Below are 26922 nucleotides of genomic sequence, written 5' to 3' on the forward strand. Positions count from 1 at the left end.
TACTCAGAGCTATAAAGTGGAGCTAATTGGCTGCCCCCTCTGCAGCTTCTGCAGACTTGCCAAAAGCTGAACAGCTTGTGGAGACTGAACCATTCTTCTTGAGAGGGTGGGGTGAATGGAACCATGTCCCTGCTCAGATCTCAGGTTGACAGGCCCATTATGCGAGCTGGTTGTTGGGATCCTTCCTTAAAGGCTGTCTTGGAAGAGCCAGCATTGTGGGACACTAGCATCATGCATGGGCAGTGAAGAGCGTGTTTTGTGTATCATGTTTGTACCGTGCACCCCTCCTCACTTGACCATCCTGTTCAGTTGTGGAACTGGCTTCAGGAAGGGGCCCCGGGGCTACAGGCAAGCTGAGGGAGAGGGGGTGCTGTGCAGACAGTAACAGGAGAGGCACCCAGGCAGGGCCATGCAGCACCCGCTGAGGGGGAGAAGTTTGCAGTCACAGTGTGGTGGAGACTTGGATTCTCATCACTATCATAACATAAAAGGGATTTTTAAGGACCATGCAGTCTAACCCATTTATTTTAGATGCTGACGTCGGGCAAGATGAGATCACTGCCAAGGCCACACAGCTGGAGAGCAGCACAGCCAGGACCAGAGCCGGGTGTTCGGATGCCTGGGTTAAAGCCTGCTCCCCCACCACCTTGGACAAACTACTAAAGCCCTGAGGGTCTTAGATTTCTCATCTGTAGAATAGCTGAACTTGACTTTTCAGTTCTAAGATTCTCTGATCTCATGATCTCTGATCTCCAAGCTTCTTGGGAGCTTTGGGCAGACCCAGGAATCATTTGGTGTATGTACCATAGATTCCACCTACAGAGAAAATAGCATTGAATATTAGCGTTGGGATATGAGTTAGTACTGGACACAGAGTGGGTATCTATCTGGCTGATGTGGCTTAAAATCTCTAATGGGTCTGAGTTCATGCGGAGCGAGACTCTTGGTTGGGTGTCCCAGTGTGATACTGATGTTGGACTCTGATTTGGTCAATTATTTATGCTACTTCAGGGCAGAGATATTTGATATCTTGGGTGAGTGTCCAGTAGTAGTTGGCCTCATGAGCCGGTAGTGTCAGATTTCTGGGATGGTAGGGAGGTCTTGATACTGCAAATGTCTCTTGGCATCAACAAATTAGACCATTTTGTTTTCGGTGGATCAACTAAGGTTAAACTTAAACAAATAAGAGCAGCTGGGAGGCTTTGGAAGGAGTGAGATGTGCACATTCTCAGAAAAAAAAACAGTCTGCTCCCTGAGGAAGGAAGGATGAGGCGTGGAACTCTGAATAGCCCCCTCTGAGGAAGGAAGCAGTTATTTCTCTGCTGTTTTGTTTTGCACTTTCAGTTAAGGAATTCCAGAAGTTGCAGGTTGTGGATCATGACCTCCATTTTTTTTCCTCTGTTGCTGCTTGCCAAAGGAAGGGAGGGCGGGTGGCTCTAAATAACACTTTGGCCTTTATGGAAATGTATCAGATGTTCCAGAAGTGAGTCTGGCTTGCTCATGCTTGCTCACTGGCGCGCTCTCTCTCTTTCTCTCTCACTTTTACTTCGTGTTCACTCACTCTCTCCTCACTTGTGTCCTTTCTGTAGGATATAGTTAGCACTTCTTCTCGCCTTATATAGCAAGATCTGGTCGTTAATGTTAACAGAAATCTAACAACAGGGAAGGCTGCCAGATAGCATTAATCAGGCCCGTGTTTGGAATTTCATAAATGCTCTGACTTTGGGTACAAATTGAACATTAAGAACAGTATGAAACTGTTTTCTTCCTTCCTTTCTCCTCTTCCTCTGCCCTCTCCCTAGCCCATTCAGCTTCCCTTTCTTTCCCTCTGGTTTTGAATTCCTCTGCTCTGCTGTATGCTTGCTGCATTGGAACTTTGTTGATTTTTGCCACGTTTAATTTTTTTATTTCTCTGTCTCTCTGTCCACTCCAAGACCACAGGCGGAGCAGCAGCAGCCGGAGCCAGGACTCTGCGGAGGGGCAGGACGGGCAGGTCCCAGAGCAGTTCTCAGGTCTCCTCCACGGCTCCTCCCCGGTGTGTGAGGTGGGGCAGGACCCTTTCCAGCTGCTCTCTGCCGCTGGCCAGAGCCATCCAGAAGGGTCCCCCTCACAGGGTGCCTGCCACGAGGCCAGCATGCAGCTGGAGGAGACAAGTGTGCACGCTCCTGGAGCCTCCCCGCCCAGTGTCCTGGACCAGAGTAAAAGAGTGGGCTATCCAGCAGGCCTGCCCACCACCAACAGCCAATCGTACCCCGAAACTTTGACTCACACAGCATCTTCACACCCTGGTGGTGCCGAGGAAGAAGGAGACCGGAGCGGGGCCAGGAGCCGGGCCCCTCCCACCAGCAAACCCAAAGCTGAACTCAAACTCAGCCGCAGCTTGTCCAAGTCTGACTCCGATCTCCTGACCTGCTCACCCACGGAGGACGCTACAATGGGGAGCCGGAGCGAATCCTTGTCCAACTGCAGCATTGGGAAGAAGAGGCTAGAGAAGTCGCCCTCTTTCGCCTCGGAGTGGGATGAGGTAAGGCTGCGTGACGTCACAGAAAACTGAGCTGGCCGCAGCCCACCATAGCTCCCCTTGTGCCATCTCCTGGGACCAGGCTGTGGGCCAGGGCTGCCCTGGCTCCTCCACACTGTGACCAGAGTGTTTCTGACAGCCGTGAGGGAGGCCAGCCCCGAGTAGCCAGGGCAGGGGATTGTACTGCCTGGATCGCAGAGGACAGGTCCATTCATGGTTAAGCTAGAGGGTGGAGGCCCCGGCAGAACAGGACTGAGGGAGAGGCAGTTGCTGGAAATGACATGCTGTTTGGAAATATTTGGATCCCATCAGCCCCATTGAGCGAGTCATGCTCACCCTGAAGATGCTTAAGAAGAGCCGAGTACTTCCTATGGTCTTCAGGAGGCAGAGAGCAGATCTAGGCTTAGCTAGGAGGAGGAGGGGGAGGGCGGCTTTTGGGAGAAGCTGCTGAAAGGGAATCAGAAGGGGGCCTTTCTGTTTCCTGCTCCTTCGTGATTATTCTGTGTTGCCCTGGAAGACCAGATGCCTCTCCCAGCAGAAGCGTCCTGCCCATCCCACATTCCCGGGTTGGTGAGGCAGAGAGCTAGATGGTTCAGGAAACAAAGAGAGATTAGTGAGGAGAAAACATTCAGAGTCTGAGGCCCAGGTTCCTTTCATAACTGTTGTTATAGAATAGTTGGAAATATGTACCCAAATATTTTTCAGTGACCTGTGACGTGTCTTATTGGGCAGAAGAATGTGTTTCTCAAAGACTGGTAAACACCCAAGGAATGTTAAAGTGCTACCCTTGCAGGCTTTTTGCTGGGAGGAAGCTGCCTTTGAAGTGCGTTTGTCTCCCAGGAATATTTTCAAGGCATGAATTTAGCTCTCCAAGAGGAGAGGAACGGTACAGCTGACATGTCCATTTGAACAATCTGTAGACTAAATGCCCTACCCAACTCTATTCAGGTTGCAGCTGCAAAGTTATGTAAACCAAAGCTAATCCCATTCCTACTGTGGGAACAGGGCAGGGGCAATTCCTACAGCACTCTTATCTCTGGATAAAATGAGGTTTAGGACTCTGTTTAGTTAGGGACAGAGGAATTCTGTGCAATATAAGTTGTCACTGTTTAGTAAACCAAGATTTGGTGAGTCTCCTAGATGCCAGGCCACTTAAAGAAAATCAGTGTGAGTGAGAGAGCTCCTGGCCCCTAGGAGATTACACACACAAGTGTCTGTGTTTGTAGGAATCTGTGCTCTGCCTGTGTTTCTGAAAACAGGGTTTTACTAACTTGTAGTCAAGTATAGGATAAGGCAGATTAAGAGTGAGATAAGTGCAGTATGCTCTGAAATGGCAGGAGAGAGCAATAGAGGAAAACATCCCTGGAAGTGGGGTGGGTGGCGACAAGAGGTGTGAGAGGCTGGAAAGGGGCTTCAGGAAAGATCCCAGAGTAGTGGAATTTGACATGGAATTAAAGAAACAAGTGTTTTCGTTAAAACCAGCTTGAAACTAGTGGGGTGAAGAAAGGACATTGCAGGTGGAGAGAATATCATGGGCAAAGGTGTGGGGTTTGTTAAAGTTCAGGTCGTTTTCTAGAGTGTAGAGTTTGTACAGGGGAGAATTAGAAATAAGAAAGTGAGAAGGGCTTGGCCGTGAGGCTGAGAAGTGAGTATTTGATTTGATGTCAAGGCACTATCTCAGTCCTTCACATGGGCTGCAAGACAGCTTACCAATTTAATCAAGTACCTCTTTTTTTGGCCCTGTCTCTTTTTTTGGCCCCGTCTCCTGAGCATACTGTGTACCCGAGAGGTCAGTAGTGCCTGGTGATTCTTCACAGATAGTCATGCTCTGTTAGCGTGCAGCGTTGCCAGGCAGTGTTATGTGCGCCACCATTTCCTCCTGGTGAAGAAACATGAAATCACAGAGGCACAGCCTGGCTTCACTGAAGTTGGCTGTTGGTGCTAATAAACTGGTTGTCTCTTGGCATCTTGATGAGAGGAGGCTTGTATGCCGGTATTTCATTTGCACATAGAGATTGCAGATGGGTACAGTGAACCCAGGGACTGTTCAAGGTTTAGTGTCCTGGGCCAGTCTGTAGTGTGGCTGAATCCCCAGGAGCACTGTTACATTTTAAATCCGAAAAAACTAAAGGCAACTGAGGTCTTCCTGGAAAGAATTCAGAAGATTGAGCTTTGCTTGCATAGTAAACATTAACAGGGCCCTTTGTGCACAGCCCTTCAACATTGTTTTTGAGTCATGTTATACTTGGTTTTTGTGGATATCTCTATCTAAAGAGAAACTTCAGAAGTGTTTCCCCCAGTGCTTGGCCCTAAACCCAGGGCTTTGGCAGACTTTCCTAGAATAGGACATTAGTTAATGGCTGCTCCTCACCCTTCTCCTGACCAGTGCCTGAAGGCTGCTTTGCTGTATCTTGTGCTTGATGATTTTTTTTCTTTGTCATGATTGGATCCCCAGGAGGTGAGGAAGGCTGCTCTGAAGGAGCTGGGGCTCAGCTCAGCTCTTTACCATGGGACCTCAGAGGTCAAAGGAAGGCTCCAGGGCTTGGACAGCTGGGATACCAGCACAGATGGAGTTGTGCGTGAGTTGGCCAGGCCTCTCCTGGAAGGCAGTGCAGCGTAGTACACAGGGCTTAGGCCACGGAGTCAGCAGATCCAGCTTTGAGCTTCAGCTCCACAGTCAGTCCACCTTGATTCATGGTTGGCCCCAGGAAGCCTCAGTGTTATTATCCTTATTTGTGAAACAGGCAGTCAAATCTGTGTTTCAGAGTTGTTTTTACCGATCAGACATGCATTTAAGTGCCTAGCACAAGTTCCTAGTATGCCTAAAGTATTGAGTAAGTGGTAGATATTAGTATTATTTTTGTGCCTGGAGCTTTAGAGAATGGGAACTGAGGCCTGGAGTGCCTTCAGACCTTAAGAATGGCAGAGGTTTTTGGGGGGTGGTCCAGTGGTGTCGGAGTGACTGGGAAGCAGTGAAGTTCAAGCCTTTCAATCCGTGACCTCCTGCACGATTCTGCCCCACCCCAGAGACGGAGGAGCCTGCTCAGCCTGGGAAAGTAGGGCAGGCACCTTCCATGGTTCTCGGAGAAATTAATGAGCCTTTCTGCCTAACTCCCCGAGAGGAGGAGAGAGATTCAAGAGAAATCTGCAGCCCTCTCTCTGTTTCTTTTTCAAATGTATTCTTCCACATAATGGTCAGCAGTGGCTACTTGATTGGCCGTTTGGGGTGATGTTTTACAGTCAGGAACATGCTTGGTTGATAGATGAGGAGTCACTTTCTCCAAACACAGACTGCTCTTCACAGGTGGTTAACGCAGCCCTTGTTGAGTTACCCAGGACAGGACAACCTCTGAAAGTTAGCCTGGTTAAGGTAAACCTGTGTGACAGTATCCGTTGGTGACACTAGCATTCTCCCTGTTTTCTGTTACATTTTTGGTGACGAAGAAGTAATAGAGTTGGCTTTTAAAAGAACTCAGCCTAAGAGGAGATCTAAATCCAAGCTTCAGTAGATATTTTCTGTGTTCTCCAGTCAAGTCATGAAAGCACTGTTTGTTGTCTTAATGACTCCTTGCCCAAGAGAAGTTAAACTGAGAAGCTGTACATGAATAAAACTTTAAAAATACATAGATAAGGAGTGGGAAAATGACCTACATCTCTCTACACGTAGTTAACTTCTGTTAACATTTGATGTATATCCAAATTTGAGAGTCTTAGTATATTTACTGATTTATAATTTGCTTTTCTTAACCTAATTGCTGCATATTGTGGATATCTTACCATGGCAAGGTCAACAAAGACCTGGATTCAGATCTTCATTCTAAAAGGCATAGTATTCCATATGGCTATATCATAAGGTTAGTTAGTTAGTTTGTTGTTTAAATTATTCTCCAGTTAGATATTGTGCAGAGCATTTTCCATCAGCCCTTCAGGTGTGTTCCCCACCCTTCTCTATCTGCCTGTGTGCTCCAGGGGACTGACCTGTATGGACTGCATCACTAGGCCAAGGAAATCTTGGATTGGCCATGTCCCCCTACTGAAGACCACCACTCCTATGAGGGACCCTCTCCCAGTAGCTGCTCTCTCTGGGTTCTGGTAACCAGTTCCTCCCCTTGACACTTCCAGCCTGGAGCTCCTGGCTGTGAGTAGCTCCTGTCCCTTGTTACTCTCCCTGTACCATACCCAAACCCGTATAAATAATCTCTTTATTAAACTCTTCTGGTGGCCCAGTTTGTGCCATCTTTTTCCTGTGGGGACCCTGAGTGATACATTTTTAGCACTGTTTCTGCAACTCTGAGCAAGCATAGAAGGCTGTGTGCTGGAGGAGTACACATGGCTCTTGCATGTAAATTGTAAATTAATCTTCGTTTGCAGATGAACCAGGAGATCTGGTTATTCAGGGTGCTGAGAAACAGGAGAAATTCATCATTTAACTTAAAGCCTTTCCCACCTCCAGCTAAAGGGAAGAAACCTGTTCTCCTTTCCACTGAGTTGGCGGTGTCGCCAGCATTTCAGTTGTGTTCCCCTGAATTACAATCTCCTAGATGTATTTTCATCCTGTGTCTCTGCAGTGTATGATGCAGCCGCAGGTACACACAGAGCAGCAGCAATTAACGTCTGAAATAAATATCTCGTCAGGAGAACAAAAATAACTTTCTGGTCAGATTGTGGTTTGAATGTATAAAAAGTCGATGGAGGGGCTGGCCCCGTGGCCGAGTGGTTGGGTTCGCGCGCTCTGCTGCAGGCGGCCCAGTGTTTCGTTGGTTCGAATCCTGGGCGCGGACATGGCACTGCTCATCAAACCACGCTGAGGCAGCGTCCCACATGCCACAACTAGAAAGACCCACAACGAAGAATATACAACTATGTACCAGGGGGCTTTGGGGAGGAAAAGGAAAAAAAATAAAATCTTAAAAAAAAAAAAAAAGTCGATGGAGTCAGATAGGTCTCTCACATACCTGCCTTTGAATGGGGTTGAAGTTTATGACAGAGAAGACCACAGAAGGCTGCTTGTCTACTTACATAAACATTTGAGTCATTTAAAACTTGGCCAAAGGCTTAAGTGATAAATTTGTGTTTTGTAATCCGCTTTCATAAATATTAAACAAGTGGAAAATGGGTGAAGAGCAGGGACACGCTTTGTACGCATTTTGTACAAGCTGAGAATAATTCCTGGTCAGGGATTTGGGGGATGGCCTGGTTTCGTCTGAAATGGGGATCCTTGGCTCTTGAATCCCTTGATGGAAGTGAAGTGGCAGCAGCAGGGGGCCACCCTTCCAGGCCGGGTCCCAGAAGCTTCACGTTTCCAGCAGGCTGTCCAGTTGGAGGCATGATGTCATCAAGAGAATAGCTGATTGGTTCAACTCCACACGGGCTTTGATTGCTTTTAACCCTTGAGGGTTGGGTGTGAGAGAAGAAAAATGACTTAGATGTAAAATAAGGAAATTTGGGCTTGAGTTTCTGCTGATGATGGCTAACTTTCCACGCCGTATTCTGCAGTGTGTATGGTTCTTTATTCTGTAAACAAGCATTCTGTGTAGTCGTTTTTGCTGAACGTAGCCGTCCTGCTCTAAACAAGAATGTGACACTCCTACCTCCAGGGACAAATTGGAGCCTGGAATGTCTATTTAAGTTGCTTCCGGGTATACACAGGGGTCACAACTTTTGTCCTGCAACCTCTAAATTTCCCTTGGTTTTAAGTGTTCTGGTAAGATTGAGGGGTTTTTTTCTGCTTTCTGTTTTTTTCTTATTTAAAAAACAATCTCATTTATGTTATAGGCAGTCTTGAGTAAACAATTTTGGTCTTTCTATCTGATAAATCCAAGTGATTTTTGTTAGCCTAAATTTAAAAAATATATAAGGGCATTTCCATGGCCTCGATGCTAGCAGAAGAAAGACCATAGTGTTGTGAATAAGCTGGACTGAGTCCTGGCCATGCAGTTAGCTGGTGACGAGAAGACTGGGGTGTTCAGCCCCCACCCCACCCCCACCCAGCCCTCTGGATGATCTCTTGGTGACGTCATGCCTCCAGCAGGACAGCTTGCTGGCTGGAAGGGTGCCCTCCTTGCCACTGCCCCCTTCTCTTCTCATCACGGGAGGCCGGGAGGCTGACTTTTGTCTGTTCTTTCCGAATTTCCATGCTTTTCTCTGCTTCTCCAGATTTCCTCGTTGCTGCTTTTCCTATCTTTTTACTCATCTGCTTCTTTCTTTTCATCTTTTTTTCCTCTTTGCTCTTTCTTTCCTTTTCATCTATGCTCTTTCCTGTCTTTTTTCTTTGTTTCTCCTTACTTTTCTCATTTGTTTTCCATTTTCATTCTTATTTTTCCTGGGGGCATCAGTGATGGAGAGGCTTTTCTGGTAGCCTTTCCGTCTCAACTTCTCCACCAGAGGATTTTTCTTTTATTTTCTCTTTTTAATGTTTTTGCCAGTGTTTACCCATTTTTAATATTCGACAGAGTGCTTTACTGCTCCTGGTGTCCGCTCACCCCCTCCCTCCGAGGCCACCGCCCGTGCTGTCGCCCGCTCCCTTCACAGACAATCTGGGTCCGTTTAGCCGCATCAAGACAGGCACGTCCAGCACATGTAGAGGTTTTGGGTAGTTGTGAAGTTGCTGGCAAGATGAGAATTTCACCTTTCTCCTCTTTCTTGCATCACTACATTTTGGTTTTTTAATACCAAACCAAAAACTTAGGTGATAGTGAATGTAGGTGACTATATGAGAAGAATTTGATCTTTATTCCAGTGCGTGCAAGTGCTGAGAATCACAGGAAGAAGCATTTCCTGGGACATTCTTTATACACTTCCGTTCTAGTTTTGTATCTCTTCCTTCTTTTTTTCTAGCAGTGGCATCAGGAGGATACAGACTGAGTGATTTTATATAATTTAGGGAATAGTAGTTTATCTTACACTATTCTAGGCAGTTGTGTTTGAGAAACGAGTAGAGGTATTTTCACGTAATCGGCAATAATATAAAATTGGAGTATATTTTTATTATAATTATTCATTCATTCAGCGACTTTGTTGAATGCCTGCTGTGTTCCAGACACTGTTCTAAGCACTGGGGATGAGCAGTGAACAAAACCAACAAAATCCCCTGCCGCGTGGAGCTGACGTTCTCGAAGGCTAGAGGGGAAAGAGAAATAAAAGAAGGCAATAAGTAAAATGCATAGTAAGCTAGTTGTTGATAAGAGTGCTAATGAGAAAAATAAGGCTGAAAAGAGGGCTAGAGTGTGGTGAGCGGTGGGCTGCAGTTGGGTGGGGCAACCGGAGGAGACCCCCCTGAGAGGGAGGTGAGAGGCCCTGCAGGCGCCGGGGGAGCCGAGCAGAGCTAGTGAGCTGCTTTCTCTGCTTGTAATTTATTTCTCCTGTAAGGGAAATTAAAAATTCCATTCTACACTTAGATCGTCTTACAAATATACCTCATTACTTGACTTATACTTTTTTTATTGAAGTATAACTGACATACAGTATTATTTTAGTTTCAGTGAATAACACAGTGATTCAATATTTTTATACATTACAAAATGAGCACCGTGATGAGTCTGGTTACCATCTGTCATGATACAAAGGTATTACAGTATTATTGACTGTATTCCCTGTGCTGTACATTACATCCCCGTGGCCTACTTGTTTTATGACTGGAAGTGTGTACCTCTTAATCCTCTTCACCCATTTCACACACTCCCCTAACCCCCACCCCTCTAGCGACCACCAAGTTTGTTCTCTGTATCTATGAATCTCTCTGTTTTGTTTTGTTTGTTTACTTTTTAAATTCTACGTGTAAGTGAAATCGTAAAGTATCTTTCTCCGTCTAAGTTATTACACTTAGCATAATGCCCTTTAGGTCCATCCACGTTGTTGACTTTTACTTTTAACTTCCTTTCTCTTTGTCTTTAGCCACTATTGTTACCTGCTTCTTTTCTCATCTTGGTTTTTTTCCCCCTGATTTCTTTCTATAAGCTGTGTTGGGTTACTTTTTAGATATACACATATGCATACACCCACACATAAATACATACGTATGTATATTTTTTAAGCTGTTGGACTAGAATGAAATCTGAATTTCTAAGAATTTCTCAAACTTCATCATTGAACTTGTCATTCTGGGCAAGAATCATTGGATGTGTTCTGGTGGAAGGGTTGGGTTCTAGGTTATTATCTTAGGAAATACATTTCCATGGGTGTAGCACATGCTCAAAGCAGAAATAAAATCTAAAAACCAGAATTATAAGGGAAGAGGAAGGGAATTCAAAATTACTTAGACCAGAAGATAGCCAGGAATCTAGAAAACGGGATCCTGTGAGAGGACAGCCAGCTAGGTGTCCAAGGAGTCAGGGCAGGTGATTCTGAGTAGCAACACCATCGTTTGGAACACAGAATGGTGCTGATGCCCTGAAAGGCATCTGAAGGGCTGATGGCTTGATTCATCTTAAATACTTTCTTCTTGGGAGCCAAACTCACAGGTTCCAAATAGGTAATTGCAACCAGTTAGAGAGCAAGATGCTGGTGGCCTCAGACATTGTCTGACCCTCAGTGGACTTAGGGAGGTTGGTGTAGAGGGAGCTTCTTAGACACCAGGTATGAAGATTGTGTTTTTGTGCATACGTGCATCCATGTGTGAGAGAGTGTGTGTGTGTGTAGGTTCTGTGTTGTTTCAGATGGTGAATTACATTACAGCTGGTGTGTCTAGCTGAGGGTGGGGAAATATCTGAGTCAGCCATGCCCAGGGACTGTGGTTGCCTAGTTAGTGAATGGGTAGTGCATGCAGGCCTAGATCTGGCTCAGGTCGAGATGCCAAGTGTTGTGATGCCTCTGGTCTGTCCTTGCTCCTTCCCAGTAAATCTGCCCAGATGACCACCTGCTGGCTGCTTTAGCCCTCATCATCTCTGGCTCACATGAAGTATAGCATAGCAAAACAAGCTGGCTTCATTATATTCTCATAAGACAACTGTTTCTCTCTTTTCTCCTCCTTGAAATCAATAGACCCCAGAGAAGTTTAATTTGTTTAGAAATGTGCCATGTAGTCAGAGTGGCAGCTAAGTAATTACCTGGCCAGATAATCAGGGGCAGGGTTTTTATTATATGAGACTCTAGGAAGTCAATTAATCTGGACCTCACTTGGGCTTCGTTTGGAATCCATGACCATCAGCAACCACACAGGGCTCTTGTCTGGACCCCAGTATTGTGCCAGCGCCCTCAAAGATATGATCTCCTATCTCAGCTCTGTGTTTTCCTGGAAGGCTGCCTTGTCTGTTTAGGGTTCCTTTACTTTTCTTTGTCCTGCTTTCTTCCTCATAGATATTCCCTCCTGATGCCACCAGGAGAGTAGCCCGTGGGTAAGAAGAATGCTTGTGGCCTAAAGATTCTGAGCAGGGCCAAGAGGCTGAACGGTCTTTCCCAGGCATCCTGCTCTGTCTTGCTCACGAGCTCTAATGACCCAGTCTCTGGCGCCACAGGACCCACCTGTCCATAACTCAAGGCAGCCTGTTTATTTATCTGGACAGGTGGAAAACAGCCTAAGCTCACTAGGAGCCTACAAATGACAATTTGTCTGGCAGTCTGTTCTTGCCTGTCCTGATTTAAAGAACCAAGAAGCCATTGTAAACTCAGTTGAAATGGTGTGGTTTGTATAAATATCCCGGTTCCTTTTCACTTTGGAGCTAGCTATTTTCAACAGAACTTCAAAAAAGAAAAGAAAAAGAAAAACAACCCCGCGGGAGTGCCTTTTATCTGTTACACAGTGGTGTGCAGTCCTGGGTTTGTTGCTGGGGAAATAGCTTCCTTCACTGACATCCAGTGCGTGGACGATCCTGGAGTTTATCTTAAGGGGCTGGCTGAGCCCTCTGTGCTGGCCCATAGGACAGGAGAGAATGCCGTGGGACTTGGGGTGTAGTGTGAGGGGAGTGCACTCCAGGAGCGGGGTCTTCGCCAGACCCCGTGGTCTTCAGCGGTGCTCTTGGGGGGAGTATTTGTCTTCAACAACCTCCGTGACTAACTGTATACGGAAGTCTAGGCAAAGCCAGCCCTGGAAATGGAATTTGTATGTCCTGGGCATATTTTAAAGTTATAATATCTGAATGTGGTGAAATTTAAAAGGTTTCAAAGAAGTTTTCATTTTTTTAAAAAGCCTCCCTCCCTCTCGGCTCCTCAGACACCCCATCCCTCTCCTTAGTTTTTTGAGTATCCTTCCAGAAATATACTGTGCATATATAAGCACTTTAGACATGTCAAGTACATCTTTTTTTCAAAGATTTTATTTTCCCTTTTTCTCTCCAAAGTCCCCTGGTACATAGTTGTGTATTTTTAGTTGTGGGTCCTTCTAGTTGGGGCATGTGGGACGCTGCCTCAGCGTGGTTTGATGAGCAGTGCCATGTCCGCGCCCAGGATCCGAACCAATGAAACACTGGGCTGCCTGCAGCGAAGCGCGCGAACTTAACCACTCAGCCACGGGGCCAGCCCCTCTTTTTCTTTTTAAGATAAAATAGTGTCATACATACTCATCCGAATCTCTCTCTTTTCATTTAATAATTTTTGAAAGTCATTCTAATTAAGTACATGAAGTGTTTCCTTCTCTTTATACTTCATACTATTCCATTGTATGGATATACTATCATTTATTTTAAAAGTTTCTTGTAGATGGACATTTTGGATGTTACCAAGTTTTTGCTAATTAAAAGTAATGCTGTAATGCATATCCTTATACAAAATTATTTTAAGGTAAATTTCTAGAAGGTGCCCTGGTGTGGTAAAGGGTTTATGCATGTTAAATTTACTCCCTATCACAACATAAAGAGAGCCTGTTTCTGTACACCTCACCAACCTGGGTGGTCACCTTTCTCATCTCTTTTTGGTTAACAGATTGGTAATGTTATCTTAGTATAGTTTTAAAATGGATGTCTTTTATTATGAGGGAGGTTGGCATCTTTTCATATGTTTAAAAAACACTTCTGGGTTCTGCTTGTTCCTTTTTCTTTTTTGTTTTAATTGTTGAATTGATCTCTTTTTTCTCATTTATAGAAGGTTTTTTTTTTTTTTTGAGGAAGATTAGCCCTGAGCTAACTGCCGCCAGTCCTCCCCTTTTTGCTGAGGAAGACTGGCCCTGAGCTAACATCCTTGCCCATCTTCCTCTACTTTATCTGTGGGATGCCTACCACAGCATGGCTTGCTGAGCAGTGCCATGTCCACACCTGGGATCCAAACCGGCAAACCCCGGGCCGCTGAAGCAGAACGTGTGCACTTAACTGCTGTGCCACTGGGCTGGCCCCTATAGAAGCTTTTATATTTGAAGAAATTAGCCCTTTATCTGTCATATGAGTTGTCTTTTGGCTTTGTTTATGGTATGTTTGTAGTTTGTTTTTTTAACAAGCATACATTTAAAATATTTATATAATTGAATCTATCAATGACTAATGACTTCTGGATTTTGTGTCCTTGTTAAAAAGCCCTTCCCTAGTTAAAAAGACAAAACACAAATTTCAGGAACCGGCCCTGTCCTGTGGTGGTTAAGTTCGCATGCTCTGCTTTGGCAGCCTGGGGTCCACAGCTTTGGATCCTGGGCATGAACCTAGCACTGCTCATCAAGCCACACTGTGGTGCCATCCCACATAAAATAGAGGAAGATTGGTGCAGATTTTAGCTCAGCAACAATCTTCCTCACCAAAAAAAAAAAAAATTTCATTTTCTTATTCTAGTACTTTTATACTTTCATTTTTCAAGTTTAAATCTTTGTTTCTTCTGGAATTTATTTTCATATAAGGAGTGATAAGCATTCAGTTGACTTATGATTTTTAGCCACTATTTGATCTAGTCCACTGTTTGATTCAGTTTTCCAGGTGAGGAAACTGAAGTCTGAGAGCTGAAATGACTTGCATAAGGTGTTGGAGTTGATAAATGAAGCCAATTGGAGTTATGACTTTCAAGTCTTAATAAGATTGTATTTAGAATATAGGTGAGCTGAATTTTTGTTTTAGCATTAATTAGCAGTTACTTTTCAGTTCCTCTTGTTTCAATCCAAATTATTGCAGCACTGTCTTACTTTTCCCCCCAACTCCAGAAAAAAATGTTGTCTGTGTGTTTAAAGGAAAGTAACTTGGAAGAGGTAGCTCCTGGGAAAAAACATGAGTTTTCCTTTTCACTATTAAGGCTTGTAGCATTTCTTCCCTTTACTGCTGTCCCAGATGTGCTGATTTTCAGCAAATTCTGAAATCAAGAAATTGGAAGGAATCTGAGTTACCACGTCTTCCTACCACCCTATGAACAAAGTCACTTCCATGTTCTCTAAAAGTGAGCTTCTGGTTTTTGCTTAGAAACTCCAAGTGATCCCCTCTGATGTTTGTCATTACCTGTGTGAAATCGTGGAAACTCCTTTTTCATTTCCAGCTAAAATCTGTGACTTCCATAGTGTGTGTCAGTTCTGGCTTTACCTTCTGGGTCATGTGCACTGTCCTGCCTAACTGCCGTTCAGATAGCTGAAGCTCCAGCTATGTCCTCCCCCCGAGACCTTCTTATTTCTTCTCCAGGCACCCCAGTTCCTTCCCCCTCTCCTCAGATGTCTTGTTCTCAAACTGCTTCTGTCCTGACCATACTCCTCTGAATGCATCTGGGTCTTGAAGTTGTATGACATTGTTACAGATTGCGTTATACATCATGATGAGGTTTTGCTTGTCACGTGGCACCTGGTAGTGCTTCATCAAGGAGTTTGATGTGCCTCCTACTCTCCTGAAAAATTAAGGGGATAAATTTGTCAGTGAGCCCAAATCAAAGACAGTATGCATGACCCTTCCAGATTCCCTAAGACCCATCAGGAGGCCATACAGAAAGCTGCTCTGTGCAGTGACTGAGAGCTGCCTGTTGCCTTGTGAAGTGTCCGCCTGTGCTGCTTGTCTGGGAGATACAGCTCAGCCTCTGCCTTGTTGTGCTTTTTGGCAAAATCAATGTAGTTCTTCTTCCCTGCACCCCATCACGGAACAATGACTATGCCTACACTCCACCTGCCTGTGTCGTCACCCTGCTCTGGTTCCTGAGACTTTCTCAGGCATTATTAGCAGCTACAGGACTCACCATGCCCTTAATTTGTAGGTAAAGATGCTTTTGTACTAATTTTTCTTTTGAAATCGATAGGATTGATGCAGACTGGGACAGCCTGTGTTGTAGAAATGACTTTGAGCCAAGCCCTGTAAAGAGTGTATCAAGCCCTCACGTACCCTTGACCCTGAACTCTTTCTCTTCTCCCCATCCTGTGTCAGTCACCAAAGCTTCCTCCCAGAATTTCTCCCCTTCCTCTTCATTCCCACCTGCCTTCCTGGGATCGCCTCAACAACCACCTCCTCAGTATTCTCCACTTGCCTCTGGGCTTCTTTAGTCCATCTTACTTGTGGCTGCTTTATGTTCCTAAATATTTTGTATTACCTCGCCTGACTAAAAAACTTCCTTGGTGCTCTGTTGCTACAGTATAAAGTCCAAATTCCCCACCCTGAATTCATGGTTCTCCAGAGAATGCCCCCATGGTCCAGCTTCTCTGCCTGGCTTTCTCTCTCATCTTTTACTCCGTTTGTGGCTCCCGTGAATTCCTTTACCCACTAGTTTCCTCTACACTTTGGTTTATACCTTTTTGCCTGCTGGAATGGCTTTCTCCATTCTTTTGTTGAAATTCCACCCTTCTTTAAAGGCTTGCTCTTTCATTTAGTCAATACATTTATTGAGAGCCAGCTGTGTGCCAGGCATTATTCTAGGTGCTGGGCATACAGAAGTGAAATAGTAAACGCTCATCCAGCTTTTGAGAGATTTGCAGTCTAAAGGGAGAGACAGATATTAAACAAGTACAAACAAATAAAAATATTGTCACAGACGAAGATAAGGGTTCTTGGAAAAAAAGACCATAGTGCTGAGAGGTTGGGAGGTGGCGTAGACCCAGTTTAGATGGAAGGAGTTAGCCTGCTAAACCGGTGGTGGGGACCAGGGGGCCAGGGGCTGAGTGCGGGAAGAGGAGGAGGTGAAGTCTGTCTGCCGTAAAACCTGCCCCCTGGCGTCTTGAGACTGCAGAGGCGTTTCCTTTGACACGTCTCTCCTCGGGCCCTACCTTGGCACTTCGGGCATTGCTGATCTTGTTTTTCGTGCATGGACCGTCTCCCTAGCCAGATTAGAGACGTTTCAGGGCTAGTAATCACAGTTCATTTTTACAAGCCCTTCGGCTCCCCAACCCAAAATGGGCACTTAGAAATGTGAGTCAGTGATTAAGAACCTTGGAAGGATGTTAGAGGTCCTTAAAATGTCATGATCGCTCCAAAGAGCTCAAGGTTTGCATTGCTAAAGACTTTGCCATGTTAGGCGTAGATATGTTTCTTCTTCTTCTTGAGGAAGATGTAATAATTAAGCCCTTCTCCATCTCACCCTTAAATTTTGAAGTTTATTTTCTTTGTCATTCTGTAGCAGTAATAGTCCTTTTATACCACAGCTGAGGGATTCTAGAGAATATGCAAAATAATTTGCTTCACTGATGGGAGCATAGAAATTTATGGATTTCACGAGAGGTTTATTGCCAATGTTTTATTGATTTCTCACTTAATTCGATAGATTAACCCCGTCCCCCGTCCCCCCCCCCACCTCCCTTTTCCTTAAGTTTAAGATGTTGTTTTACTAAAACATTCTAGTTTGGAAAGGGGGGGTTGAATTTTATATTTAAATGCCAATATAAGTTTCAAGCTCACTCCATTTACTGCCTGCTCGCCCATACATAAAATAGTTAGCATTTGTAAAGAATATTGAAAATAGAAGCCCCATTGGAAATGTCACAGTGGGTGTTACAACGCTTTCTACTTTCAAGTATCATATATTTAAGTTGAGAACAGTTCCTGGCCCCTAATCTTTTCAATTAAACTGAGAGCAGAGAAGAACCAGATCAGATACAGTGTATTTCTGCTCAAATATCAGCCCCTGCCCAGGTAGCTCTCTGCCTCTGTGGGTCTCCAGAAGGGCCTCCTGCAGTAGAGCAAATGCGTAACTAAACAAATCCACAGCTGGACCCATGTGTTTAAAGCCATTTAACGGGCTTTATAGGCACTTATTCGATAGAACGGAAGAGTTAGCATTTCTGACATATACAGTGCTGGTGGAATTGATTTGTCTGGAGGAAATTTTCCAAAGCCCTTTTTTAAAAAAATCAGAGATATTGCTGCTGATCCAGAAATAAGGTCCTTGATGAGTCTCCCCTGTTTGGGCATTAACCCAGAGGTCTGGCCATGCTCCAATTCAGATAATGCTGTTTCTCGGTGCTGAATTCTTCCTGAAGGGTCGATCAGATTCGACCTTTTTCATCCTGGGCAACTGCTCGAGAACTGCTGGTTTCTAAGGCCAGAGCTTAGTGATGGATGCATTTGTTTCACACTGACAGCGATTTCAATGTAAAATCTCCCAGACCCTTGAGGATGGCAATAGACTGATCTCAATGAAAAATGAGTCTGTTGGTGCTCGTGCAGAGAGGCATTAGTGTCTCTCTGTTCTCTGGGAGGGGTTCACTTGTCCAGATGGACCTGGGCAGGCTGGCAGTGCAGGCTCCGTTCCTGGGAGAGAGCTAGTTAAGTGCTTGAAGTCGTCAGTGGTGTTAACACCCACAGTTCCTTTGTCATTCCACAAAGAAGCATTTACTGAGTCTCGATCCGGCTTGTGGAAAATGCTGCCTGCCTTTGGGGAGCATTATGTACCCTCCCAAGTTTGTGGCCTTGCCCTTTCCTTGATTTAGTTTAGGCAATGCTTCCTACTTGTGTTAATTAAAGTACATTTCCAAGGCTTTGTATGCTTAGCATCACTTTGGCCAATATCATTGCATCATTTGCTAAATTTTGTGTAAAATGGTAATTGTATCTTTATCTCTTCCTTGTTGAGCTGAAAGGGAAATGCAGCATCATAAATCTGAGGTGAGTTTGTTAGAGCTAATCGAATCTACAACAACGGGGGCTCCATGTCTAAAGAGAGGAAGCCTGAGCTGACAGTATGATTGACAACTGTGAAATCACAGAAGGACTAAATAGGCTAAGCACAGCCTTGTTCCTAAATCCCAGCATAATGAGATAAAACACAGATGCAGAAACGTAAAGGTGGTACATTAGAACAGATAAAGGAAACAGCTCACTTTACACAGCTGATAGTAAGCCTGGGGGACTCATTACCCTGTGAGTAGGTGGAAAACGTTGGCTTAGGAACCATCTCGCTATGAATAACAGGCAAAAAAGCACTGGCTGGCCTCCCTGGAGCCTTGTTCTCAGCCGCACTGCCGCTGGCTTTCCAGGCTGGCTGAGACTTACACTTTATCAGCAGGTATTTATTAGGTGCCAACTATGTGTCAGGCCCTGTACTACGTGCTGGGTGCAGGGTGTGCAGATAAAGGACACAGTTCCTTCTCTTAGGGGGCCTCCTTTAAGGAAGTCAGGGGCAGCTCCTGAATTCTGTGTGAGGAGGGTTTCGGGACAGCAGTCTGATGGAAACCGGGGGCTGCAGCTTGTCTTAATGATATGATTCACTGTTTTTACTTGTTTTATGTGTTAGATCAACACAAATAGTTTTCTAAATATGCTTTTATTTATACCTTCTGTGAGACTAAGAAAATGTTAGTTGTTTATATAGAAAGAATTTTATTGTTATTTGGATTGGCTTGGCAGAGGGTAACTGTGCCCCAGCCCCTTGGTGCTGCTTCCTGATACTGCCATTGCTGGACTCTTTTCCACCTGTTTAACCTTAATGCCACACTGACATCTGGGTCTTAGGGCAGATGTTTGTTTTAACTGACTTCTTCTCTATTTCAAGCCTGGCCACATACTGATCGGAGGTTGCCAACCTGGGTCAATCAGAAATCAGACAGCCTCATTTCTCTTCTCAGTTCCACAGTTGATTTGTTGGTGATTTTGAGCAAATTGCAGTCATCTCTGGGTATCAGTTTCTCTGTCTGTAAAATAGAATAAAATTAGAAAGTTTTCTGCAGGTTCCCCATGGAATCTGGAAGGTCACTGCTTTGCCTGGAACCCATTGGGAGATTTCTTTCAGAAGCCAGGCCTCTCAGAAACATGGAGTGGTGTCATCAGTGGCTGCCCTTCACAAGTGGCTGCCCTGCCTCTCTCCACTTGCATCCTGCTTTGCATTCAGAGCAGGAAAGCTATTAGCACAAGGCTCATTTAAAACCCCAGTTGAGGAGGTTATCATAGCATCCCTAATTCTAGTGAGCAGCTCCAGTTTTCCCTTCAGCAGTTGGAGTGATTAAATGTCATAATATATCAGGGGATACCAATTAGGAACATGGGTTTCATGCTGGGTGCTTTTGCATTCTTTGGTTGGTATTGGGCAGAGTACTGACCTACCTTGGCAGCACGTTTAGTTGGGGCGTTCGTTGAATTGAACTGGACTGACCAGCCAGAAGAGTCTCAGGGCCAGGATTGCTGCCAGGGCTTCATCTGCTCTGTCAGGGTCAGCCATGGGAGCAGCTAGGATCTTACCCGCATTTCTCCTCACGCTGCCCAGACAGCCAGGCAGAATATTTTTGTTTTGAGCCTAGATGCTGCTTTGATTTATTGTAAAACGTCAGAGCTGGAAGTTTCCCTAAATGTGAGTCATCTCCTCTACAGGTTAGTAAACTGAGGCCCATAGAGGGTGTGACCTACCCAGAGTCGCACAAGACCTTTGACAGTGCCCAGACCTCTGTTGCCTAGCAACATCTTTGGCACAGAGTGGGCACTCCTGCTTGTTGAGTAAATGAGCAAACCCAGATCTCCTGGGATTTGTTTGAGTAACAGTTAATTTTACTTTTTTTGGTTTAGACTGTCAGCGTACCAAATCTGATTTTGGTTCAGTGCTTGATCTAGAGTGTTAGAATCTGATTCCATCTACTTTCTTGAAACAGACTATCAATCTTTCGTGTTGCAAATACCTACTGCAAAGTTTAACCTTGTGCATTCTTTCCCTCATTCGTGGGACTTTAAAGCAGTGGTTCTCAAAGTGCAGGGGCAGACCAGCAGCATCAGCTTCACCTGGGAGCTTGTTAGAAATGAGAATTCTCTGCTCCTCCCCAGACCTGAATTAGACGCTCTAGGGGTGGAGCCCAGCAGTCAATGGTGTAAGAGTCTCTCCAGGTGATTCCTGTGCACGCTGAACTTTGACAACCACTGCTGTAAGAGGATAGTCTCAGCAGTGCTTCCTCCACTATGCAACGTGAGCACCCAGTTATGAACACACAAGAACTAAGCATGGGGTTACATAACACTAGTAATCAGAGAAAATTTAATGCAAGTTTTATCTGACACATTTAATATATCCGTGGTAGTTATTGTGCTAGTGGCAATTAGGCAAATGAAAAGCAGTTCATATAAATGGCTATAATGAGTATTACTCAGGCAAATCAAGTTTTTATCATTTTTTCGCCTATTAGCTTTCTAGTCTGATAGTCGTCATGCTGTTGGCAGTTTTCGTCATTACATAGATATACATCCCTTAGATACTGACAGAAATACACTCATTCATGTTTGAAATTCAGCTCTAATTTCCCAATTGTTCGGGTTCCCTGTTACCATTTATCTTAGATTGGGTTCCCCCCAAAGCAGGATTTAGGTGCAGATAGTTTATTTGAGAGGTGACCCTAGGAGGCACTGGCAGGGAGTAGGGGAGTGAGAAAGAAGGAAAACAGTAAAGGTGTGTTCCCAAGGGGTTACCACTCTGGGCCCTTGGGCTCAGGCCTGCCGGGGCTCTGGCAGATGGCCTCAGTTATCCCATCTGAGGGTGGAGGGAGCTAGGGTATTTATCTGCTGCCTCCAGTCAGTCTGGGTGAGAGCTGCTCCCTTAGTGGGAGGAGGGGCAGAACATTAATCCCCTGGCATGTCCATCTACCCAGGATACAGGCCTGGAGGGCTCTGGCGGCTGGAAAGAACCCTCAAAGAGTTGCAGGTGCTTGCAGTTGGAAACTGTCCGACTGGCGAGCTTAGAAATGATGAATGCTGAGAGGACATGCAGGTACTAACGGTGTCTGCTCCAGCACCCTGGGGGCCCCGTCAGTGTCCCAGGCGGAGGTTTCTCAGGCTTTCTTGGATGCACCCCTCCCCCACACCTCAGGAGGCTTTGAGGAGTACCACCACTGTCCCTCTTGGCACTTATCACTCCTGGAGTCCTGGTTCTGGAGGAGATGTGACAGGCAAGTACTCAGTGGTCTGAAAGCAGCTGCCAAGGGTGGGGACAGGAGGAAGGGAGAGGGTGCAGTGAGAATAGACTCTGGGTCTCAGAGTCTGAGCAGGGAGAGGGCAGAGAGGAGTAAATGAAAAAACCTGGGGTTGTCGATGGCTGACCGGTTCTCTTTGCTCTGGTGGTGGAGAAAAGGAAAAGCAGAGGGTTCTGGGCACTGGTAAGAGGAGTAGACGATAGAAGAGAAACTTAAATTTCTTGTCAGTAAGGCCCTACGTGGCCCCATCTCCCAACCCCAAACAGCACTCGCGTCTTGTCCCACTTTTGTGTTCTTTCGAGTCTCCCCAGGCTGCAGAGAACTGTCAGAAGCTGACCAGGCTGGGAAGAAAGGGAGCTAGATGCCAGGCCTCCCTGTGGGTGGGTCTGTTGGCATATTGTGGTTGCTTGCCAGCCTGGTGAGGAGGGAGGGACTGGAATTTTGCGTTCTTACTATGATAGGCCTCAACACGATTTTGACTGGTCCGCGATGAAAGGAGAGCATTGAGGACAACGAGGACTATCATGGTGGCTCTGGTGGCGTTTGGTTGCCAATTGCCTTTATTCTGAGTATGTCCTTCCTTTTTTTGTACTTCAGTTGTCTTTTCATTTATAAAACAAAGGGGATGTTTTCATGTTAACTTAAAAATGTTTTTTCTTTATTCAAATGTTTTGTTTTGAAATCATTATAAATTCACAGGGAGTTGTAGAAATAGTACAGAGAGGTCCTTCATTCAGTACCCTTCACCCAGTTTCTGGCAGTGGTAATATATTACATAACCCTAGTATAGTATGGGAGCTGGGAAACTGACATTGGTGCAATCCACAGACCTTATTCACATTTCCCTAGTTCTACATGGGGTGGGGGTGGGGGTTGTTGCGTGTGGTTTTATTATGTGTAGGTTCATGTAACCAGCACTGCGATCAAGGTGCAGAACTGTTCCATCATCACAAAGACCTCCCTCAGACTTCCATCCTGTTGATTTTTGAAGTCCTTGTTTGCTGTGATGAAAAGTCAGCAACCTTATAACATTCCTATTATCCCGATTAGAGGGGAAAATGGCCCACAAACTTGCTAAGTTTAGGGACCACTGCCCTGTGTCCCCTGGGGAAGTGAGACAGCACACTGCTCTGCACAGAAGCCGTTCTCCTGAAACAGGCAAGTGCCCAGGGATGTAGAGAACTGAGGGTGAGAAAGCTGTTTTTACCTCAGGTCTTTTTCCTGCAGGGTTCAGACCTCTAGAGGCTTATCTATCTTCACCAAGGAGTGCGCCATATTCTGCCACTTTCCCAGATCAGTGGGGTATCGCAGCAGAGAGGCAAGAAGCAAGGTTTAGCCCCTGTACTGCCTGGGTCGTTGCCTTGATTAAATTATTTAACCTCTCTGAGCCTTAGTTTTCTTACCTGCAAAACTGAAAGATTCATCTGGATAATCTCTAAGGTTCCTTCTAGCTGAATCTGTGGCTTCCTGCCTCATGTGGCCCTTGCCTCCCTGCCCTCCGTTTCCATTGACTTGGCGGGGGGAGCCCTGAGGCTGAGTTTGTTGATCCTTGCACCAGCTGTACTCACTTATCCCCACTTCTGGGAGCAAGAATAAAAAAACAGAGGTTAAAGGCTTTGTACTTCACAGTTTTGACTAGAGCCATCCTGTTTATTTTCAACTATGTAGGAGCATATTTGAGATTCTGGTGCATGTGCATGTGCACACACACACACCCTGAGCTCAAAGATGTTTGAGAAAAGCAAATTTCTTGTTGATCATGGTCGCAGTGAGTCCTACGGTTCCTTCAGTCTGGAGTTGCACTCTCTCTACACCAGTTCATCGGTTGCTCAAGCATTTGATTCTGTAAGAAGCAGACTCTTAGAAGACAAGGTTCCTGCACCTAGTTAACAGTGGAGCTGGGAAGCCCAACCTAGGACCACTGACCTTTTGCCAGAGACTCATGGGGGTCTCAGCAAGCTTCCCCTGCACCCCTTTCTTCTCTTCCATACACCTCAGGGATTGGCACGCCTATTCCGGGTACCTGTCCCACTGTCTCCTCCCTCTCTTGTCTTATCCCAGAACTCTATGAGGAAGGGACAAAGTTTTTCAGTGTCTCCCCAGTTTTACTGTATCTGAAATAAGCACGCAGTCCTCTTTTAAGTTTTTATTGCATGTCAAACAAAACAAAAATGGGAAACTGAGAGGCTGGCAGAAATAGTCAATAAATAGCCAACAATAGAGATGTTATAAAGTTATGAGAAATATTAAAAGTAATATTATCCTGAGTCTTACTCAAACATTAATAATCTCAGTCTTTCCTTGGCTCCTCTGACCTTTTCCTCTCGTTGTCTTGAGGCTGTAGCTCCCACTCCTTTTCCGAAGGGCCCTGCCTCCTAGGCACACACACAAAGCCCCTAGAGAACAGTTCTTGGCAGTGATAAATGCTTGCAAAACAGCTGAGACTGGTGTGTTGTGGTTGCTCTGGAATCTTGGTACAGACCGAGGATGGAGATGGTCTTTGCAGGGTGGGTGGCCCAGGGACCTCCCAATGCAAAGGTCTTACAATGCGGAGAGGGCAGTGTGGCCATCTTTTCTGCCTTTCCTCTCCCTGTATGCAGCTTTTCTTGGTGTTCTTGTTGAGAAAATTCGTGTACTCGGTAATTGCAACTTGCAAGACTCCCTTGCCAACAGGCCCAAGAGTGCAAATCCACAGGGGCTTTCCTGGGGCAGGCGGTCTTCACTGAGACTGTTTTGAAAAGGCTGTGCTCTTTCTGGTTATGCAGTCTGGTTGTATACTTGGACATGAAGTTTAGCCCACAGCTGTTTCGTGCTGCTGCCCATATAGGGAATGGATTTTCTCGGGAGTCCCAGAAAACATGTGACTTTGCCCTGCTAGCCCATTGAGAAGTGAGGGCTCACTGCTTTCCCTTCACCAGTGCCCTTTCTTGAGATGCTGGGACCTTTCCATGGCCTCCCATTCCCTCACCAGCCAAAGGGAGCTCCTGTCCTTAAGCTCTGGTCCCCGAACCTATTGGGTTACTTCAGGGGTGTCAACTTGTGCTCCTATCCACTAGGGCAAGAAAGACAGACAGGAACCTATGTTGTTTAGGAATACTGACATGCTGGTAAATTCTAAAGAAAAGCAAGAGGATGAGAGCATTTAATTCAGGAGGCTGGTGGCCTCAAGCCAAAATCTATTTCCTAAATCAGGTGGTGGGCATGTGGATGGCTCATTTATTATTGTTAAAATCATAATGTTATAAAATATACTCTGTAGAATTTGAGATATATTTCAGTTTTTTAAAGAGGAAGGAACAGAGTTCCTTGTGGTTGAAATCAGCACAGGGCTGATGTAGGAGGAGGCTGACGCGGGAACTTAGCAGTGAGGCAGTGAGGATACAATTGGAGGAATTTTAGGTGGAAAGATGCCACACATCTGCTGGGAAAGCCACCTTTTTCCGCCTCTCATTTCCTCTTCGGGAAAAATCTCAGATCCAAGAAAGATGTATCTCCTACACACATCCCTCCCTGAGAATCGCTTAAGGTGTAACCACTTTAAAAGCACTTTGTCTGTTTTTCCACTGGGTATTGACTGAGCCCGCCCAGTGCTCAGTACCTGCTAGAGCACCAGTGGGAACTACAAAAGAAGCTGAAGAGGCATGGTGCGTGTATATGAAAGGACCAGGAACCATCCTCGGACCATGTTTTTGTGAGCGTGTTGGCGTTAGTATAGGACAGCCAGGCAGCCTCTGCCACAAGAATTCTAAAGAAACCTTACATGCAGTCAGTCCAAAAGGGTGCTGGTAGGGCACCAGTGCTCATCGAGTACTGGCTGTGTGCCAGCCACCCTACCTATGTTATCGCATTTAATCCCCATACCGCACTGCGAAGCAGGTATTATCTTCTTCCCTGTTTACAGATGAGGTTCAGGTAGGTTTTGTATTTTGCCAAAGGGATAAACCAAGGATTAAAGCCTTGCTCTGTCTCTGAAAACTTTTTTATATTAGACCACACCTGGTGTGGAAGAGCACAGGTGACTTGAGCTGGTCCTGGAAGGAATGATGGGGCGAGGATTTGGGGGCTGCAGAGGAGGCAGAGGCCTCCCAGGCTCAGGCATGGGATCTTGGGAACAGCAGGAATGTAGGTTGGTGAGTAGGGCAGGACAAGCAGTTGGCACTACCAGCAGGCCTCCAGGCAGGGGGAGGCATCTCAAGTGCGCTGTTGGCCGTACTCCTGAGCCCTGCTTTCCTACCTAGATAATAATTATCCTACACGTACCTATTATTCTCATGGAGTGTTTCCACATATCTTATTCTCCGTGGTTATATTTGGGGGAATATAAGGATGCCATTTCCATAATTGTTTGTACTCCTTGATGGGATTGGGGGTGGGGCCAGGCACAGACTAGTTCCTAGCTCAGGCTTTTTCTTTAGGATGACCTTGGATGCCCTTCAGCTTCAGAACACATCTCTGAGACTTGGAGGACTCCAGTTGCCTCCCTGCCACATAGTCTGCCAGGGAAGGTAAGGGTACCAATATAGAGGGGAAAAGTCTTAAAGTGACCCTTTGTCTCTGTACTCCCGGCTTTAGATCTGGGTGGGCTGAGGACAATTCCTGTTCACTACCTGCTGTAGGCAGTGAATGGAAGCTGGAAGTTTGATTTGCACGAGGTAGCCTCTGAGTTGACAGAATGTAAGAGCCCATGACTTGCTAAAGCCTTTGATCTGTAACCAGGAGATCACACGGCCCTGGCTGGTTGGCCCTGGATCACGGCAGTGATCAATGAAAGCATAAGGCCTTGTTGAAAGAGGAACCATGATGACAAAGAAGGAAGGGCTGAAAGTATGCTGGGAGTCACCTGGGGTTGTTTACCAGCTCTCAGTGGAGAGGCTTTTCCGGAAAAAGCAGCTGGAGAGGGGTTCTGTGTCTCTGGGAGTTTAGACTTACTTGATAATGAAAGTAGTTTGAGAATTACTACGTGGCAGCTTGTCGTATTGATAATATATTGATAACGGGGGCTAGCGTTGATCAGACACTGCTGCCAGCTCCCCCAGGGACTTTTTATGTGGCCAGTTGGGACTGGGGTTGTTTGGTTACAAAATTCTGTTAAAGGAGGAAGTCATTTTTAAAAAGAAAATGTTTATTTTTAAAAGAAGCAAGCACTTGAACCCCAAATGGATAGGTGTGCATCTCGGTCTTTTGATGTGGAGCTAGGGCCTTCTCCTTCTGTGTG

At 45.6% G+C, this 26922-nt stretch overlaps 1 protein-coding gene across 20 annotated transcripts in view; it reads left to right on the forward strand.

The window, feature by feature from the left end:
- Nucleotides 1-26922, forward strand: part of ANKS1A (ankyrin repeat and sterile alpha motif domain containing 1A) — a 178506-nt gene that overhangs the window by 104230 nt on the left and 47354 nt on the right. For 17 of the 20 annotated variants that reach the window (XM_023624779.2, XM_023624780.2, XM_070245431.1 and 14 more), the window contains one exon: nt 1935-2524. In XM_023624779.2, coding sequence (XP_023480547.2) covers nt 1935-2524 — 590 coding nt within the window. Of the gene's footprint in view, nt 1-1538; nt 1750-1934; nt 2525-26922 lie in introns of those variants that run through there. The other 3 variants (XM_070245442.1, XM_070245441.1, XM_070245447.1) reach the window with 3 other exon arrangements.

The sequence above is a fragment of the Equus caballus genome, chromosome 20 (genome assembly GCF_041296265.1).
Source record: "Equus caballus isolate H_3958 breed thoroughbred chromosome 20, TB-T2T, whole genome shotgun sequence".
NCBI lineage: Eukaryota > Metazoa > Chordata > Mammalia > Perissodactyla > Equidae > Equus > Equus caballus.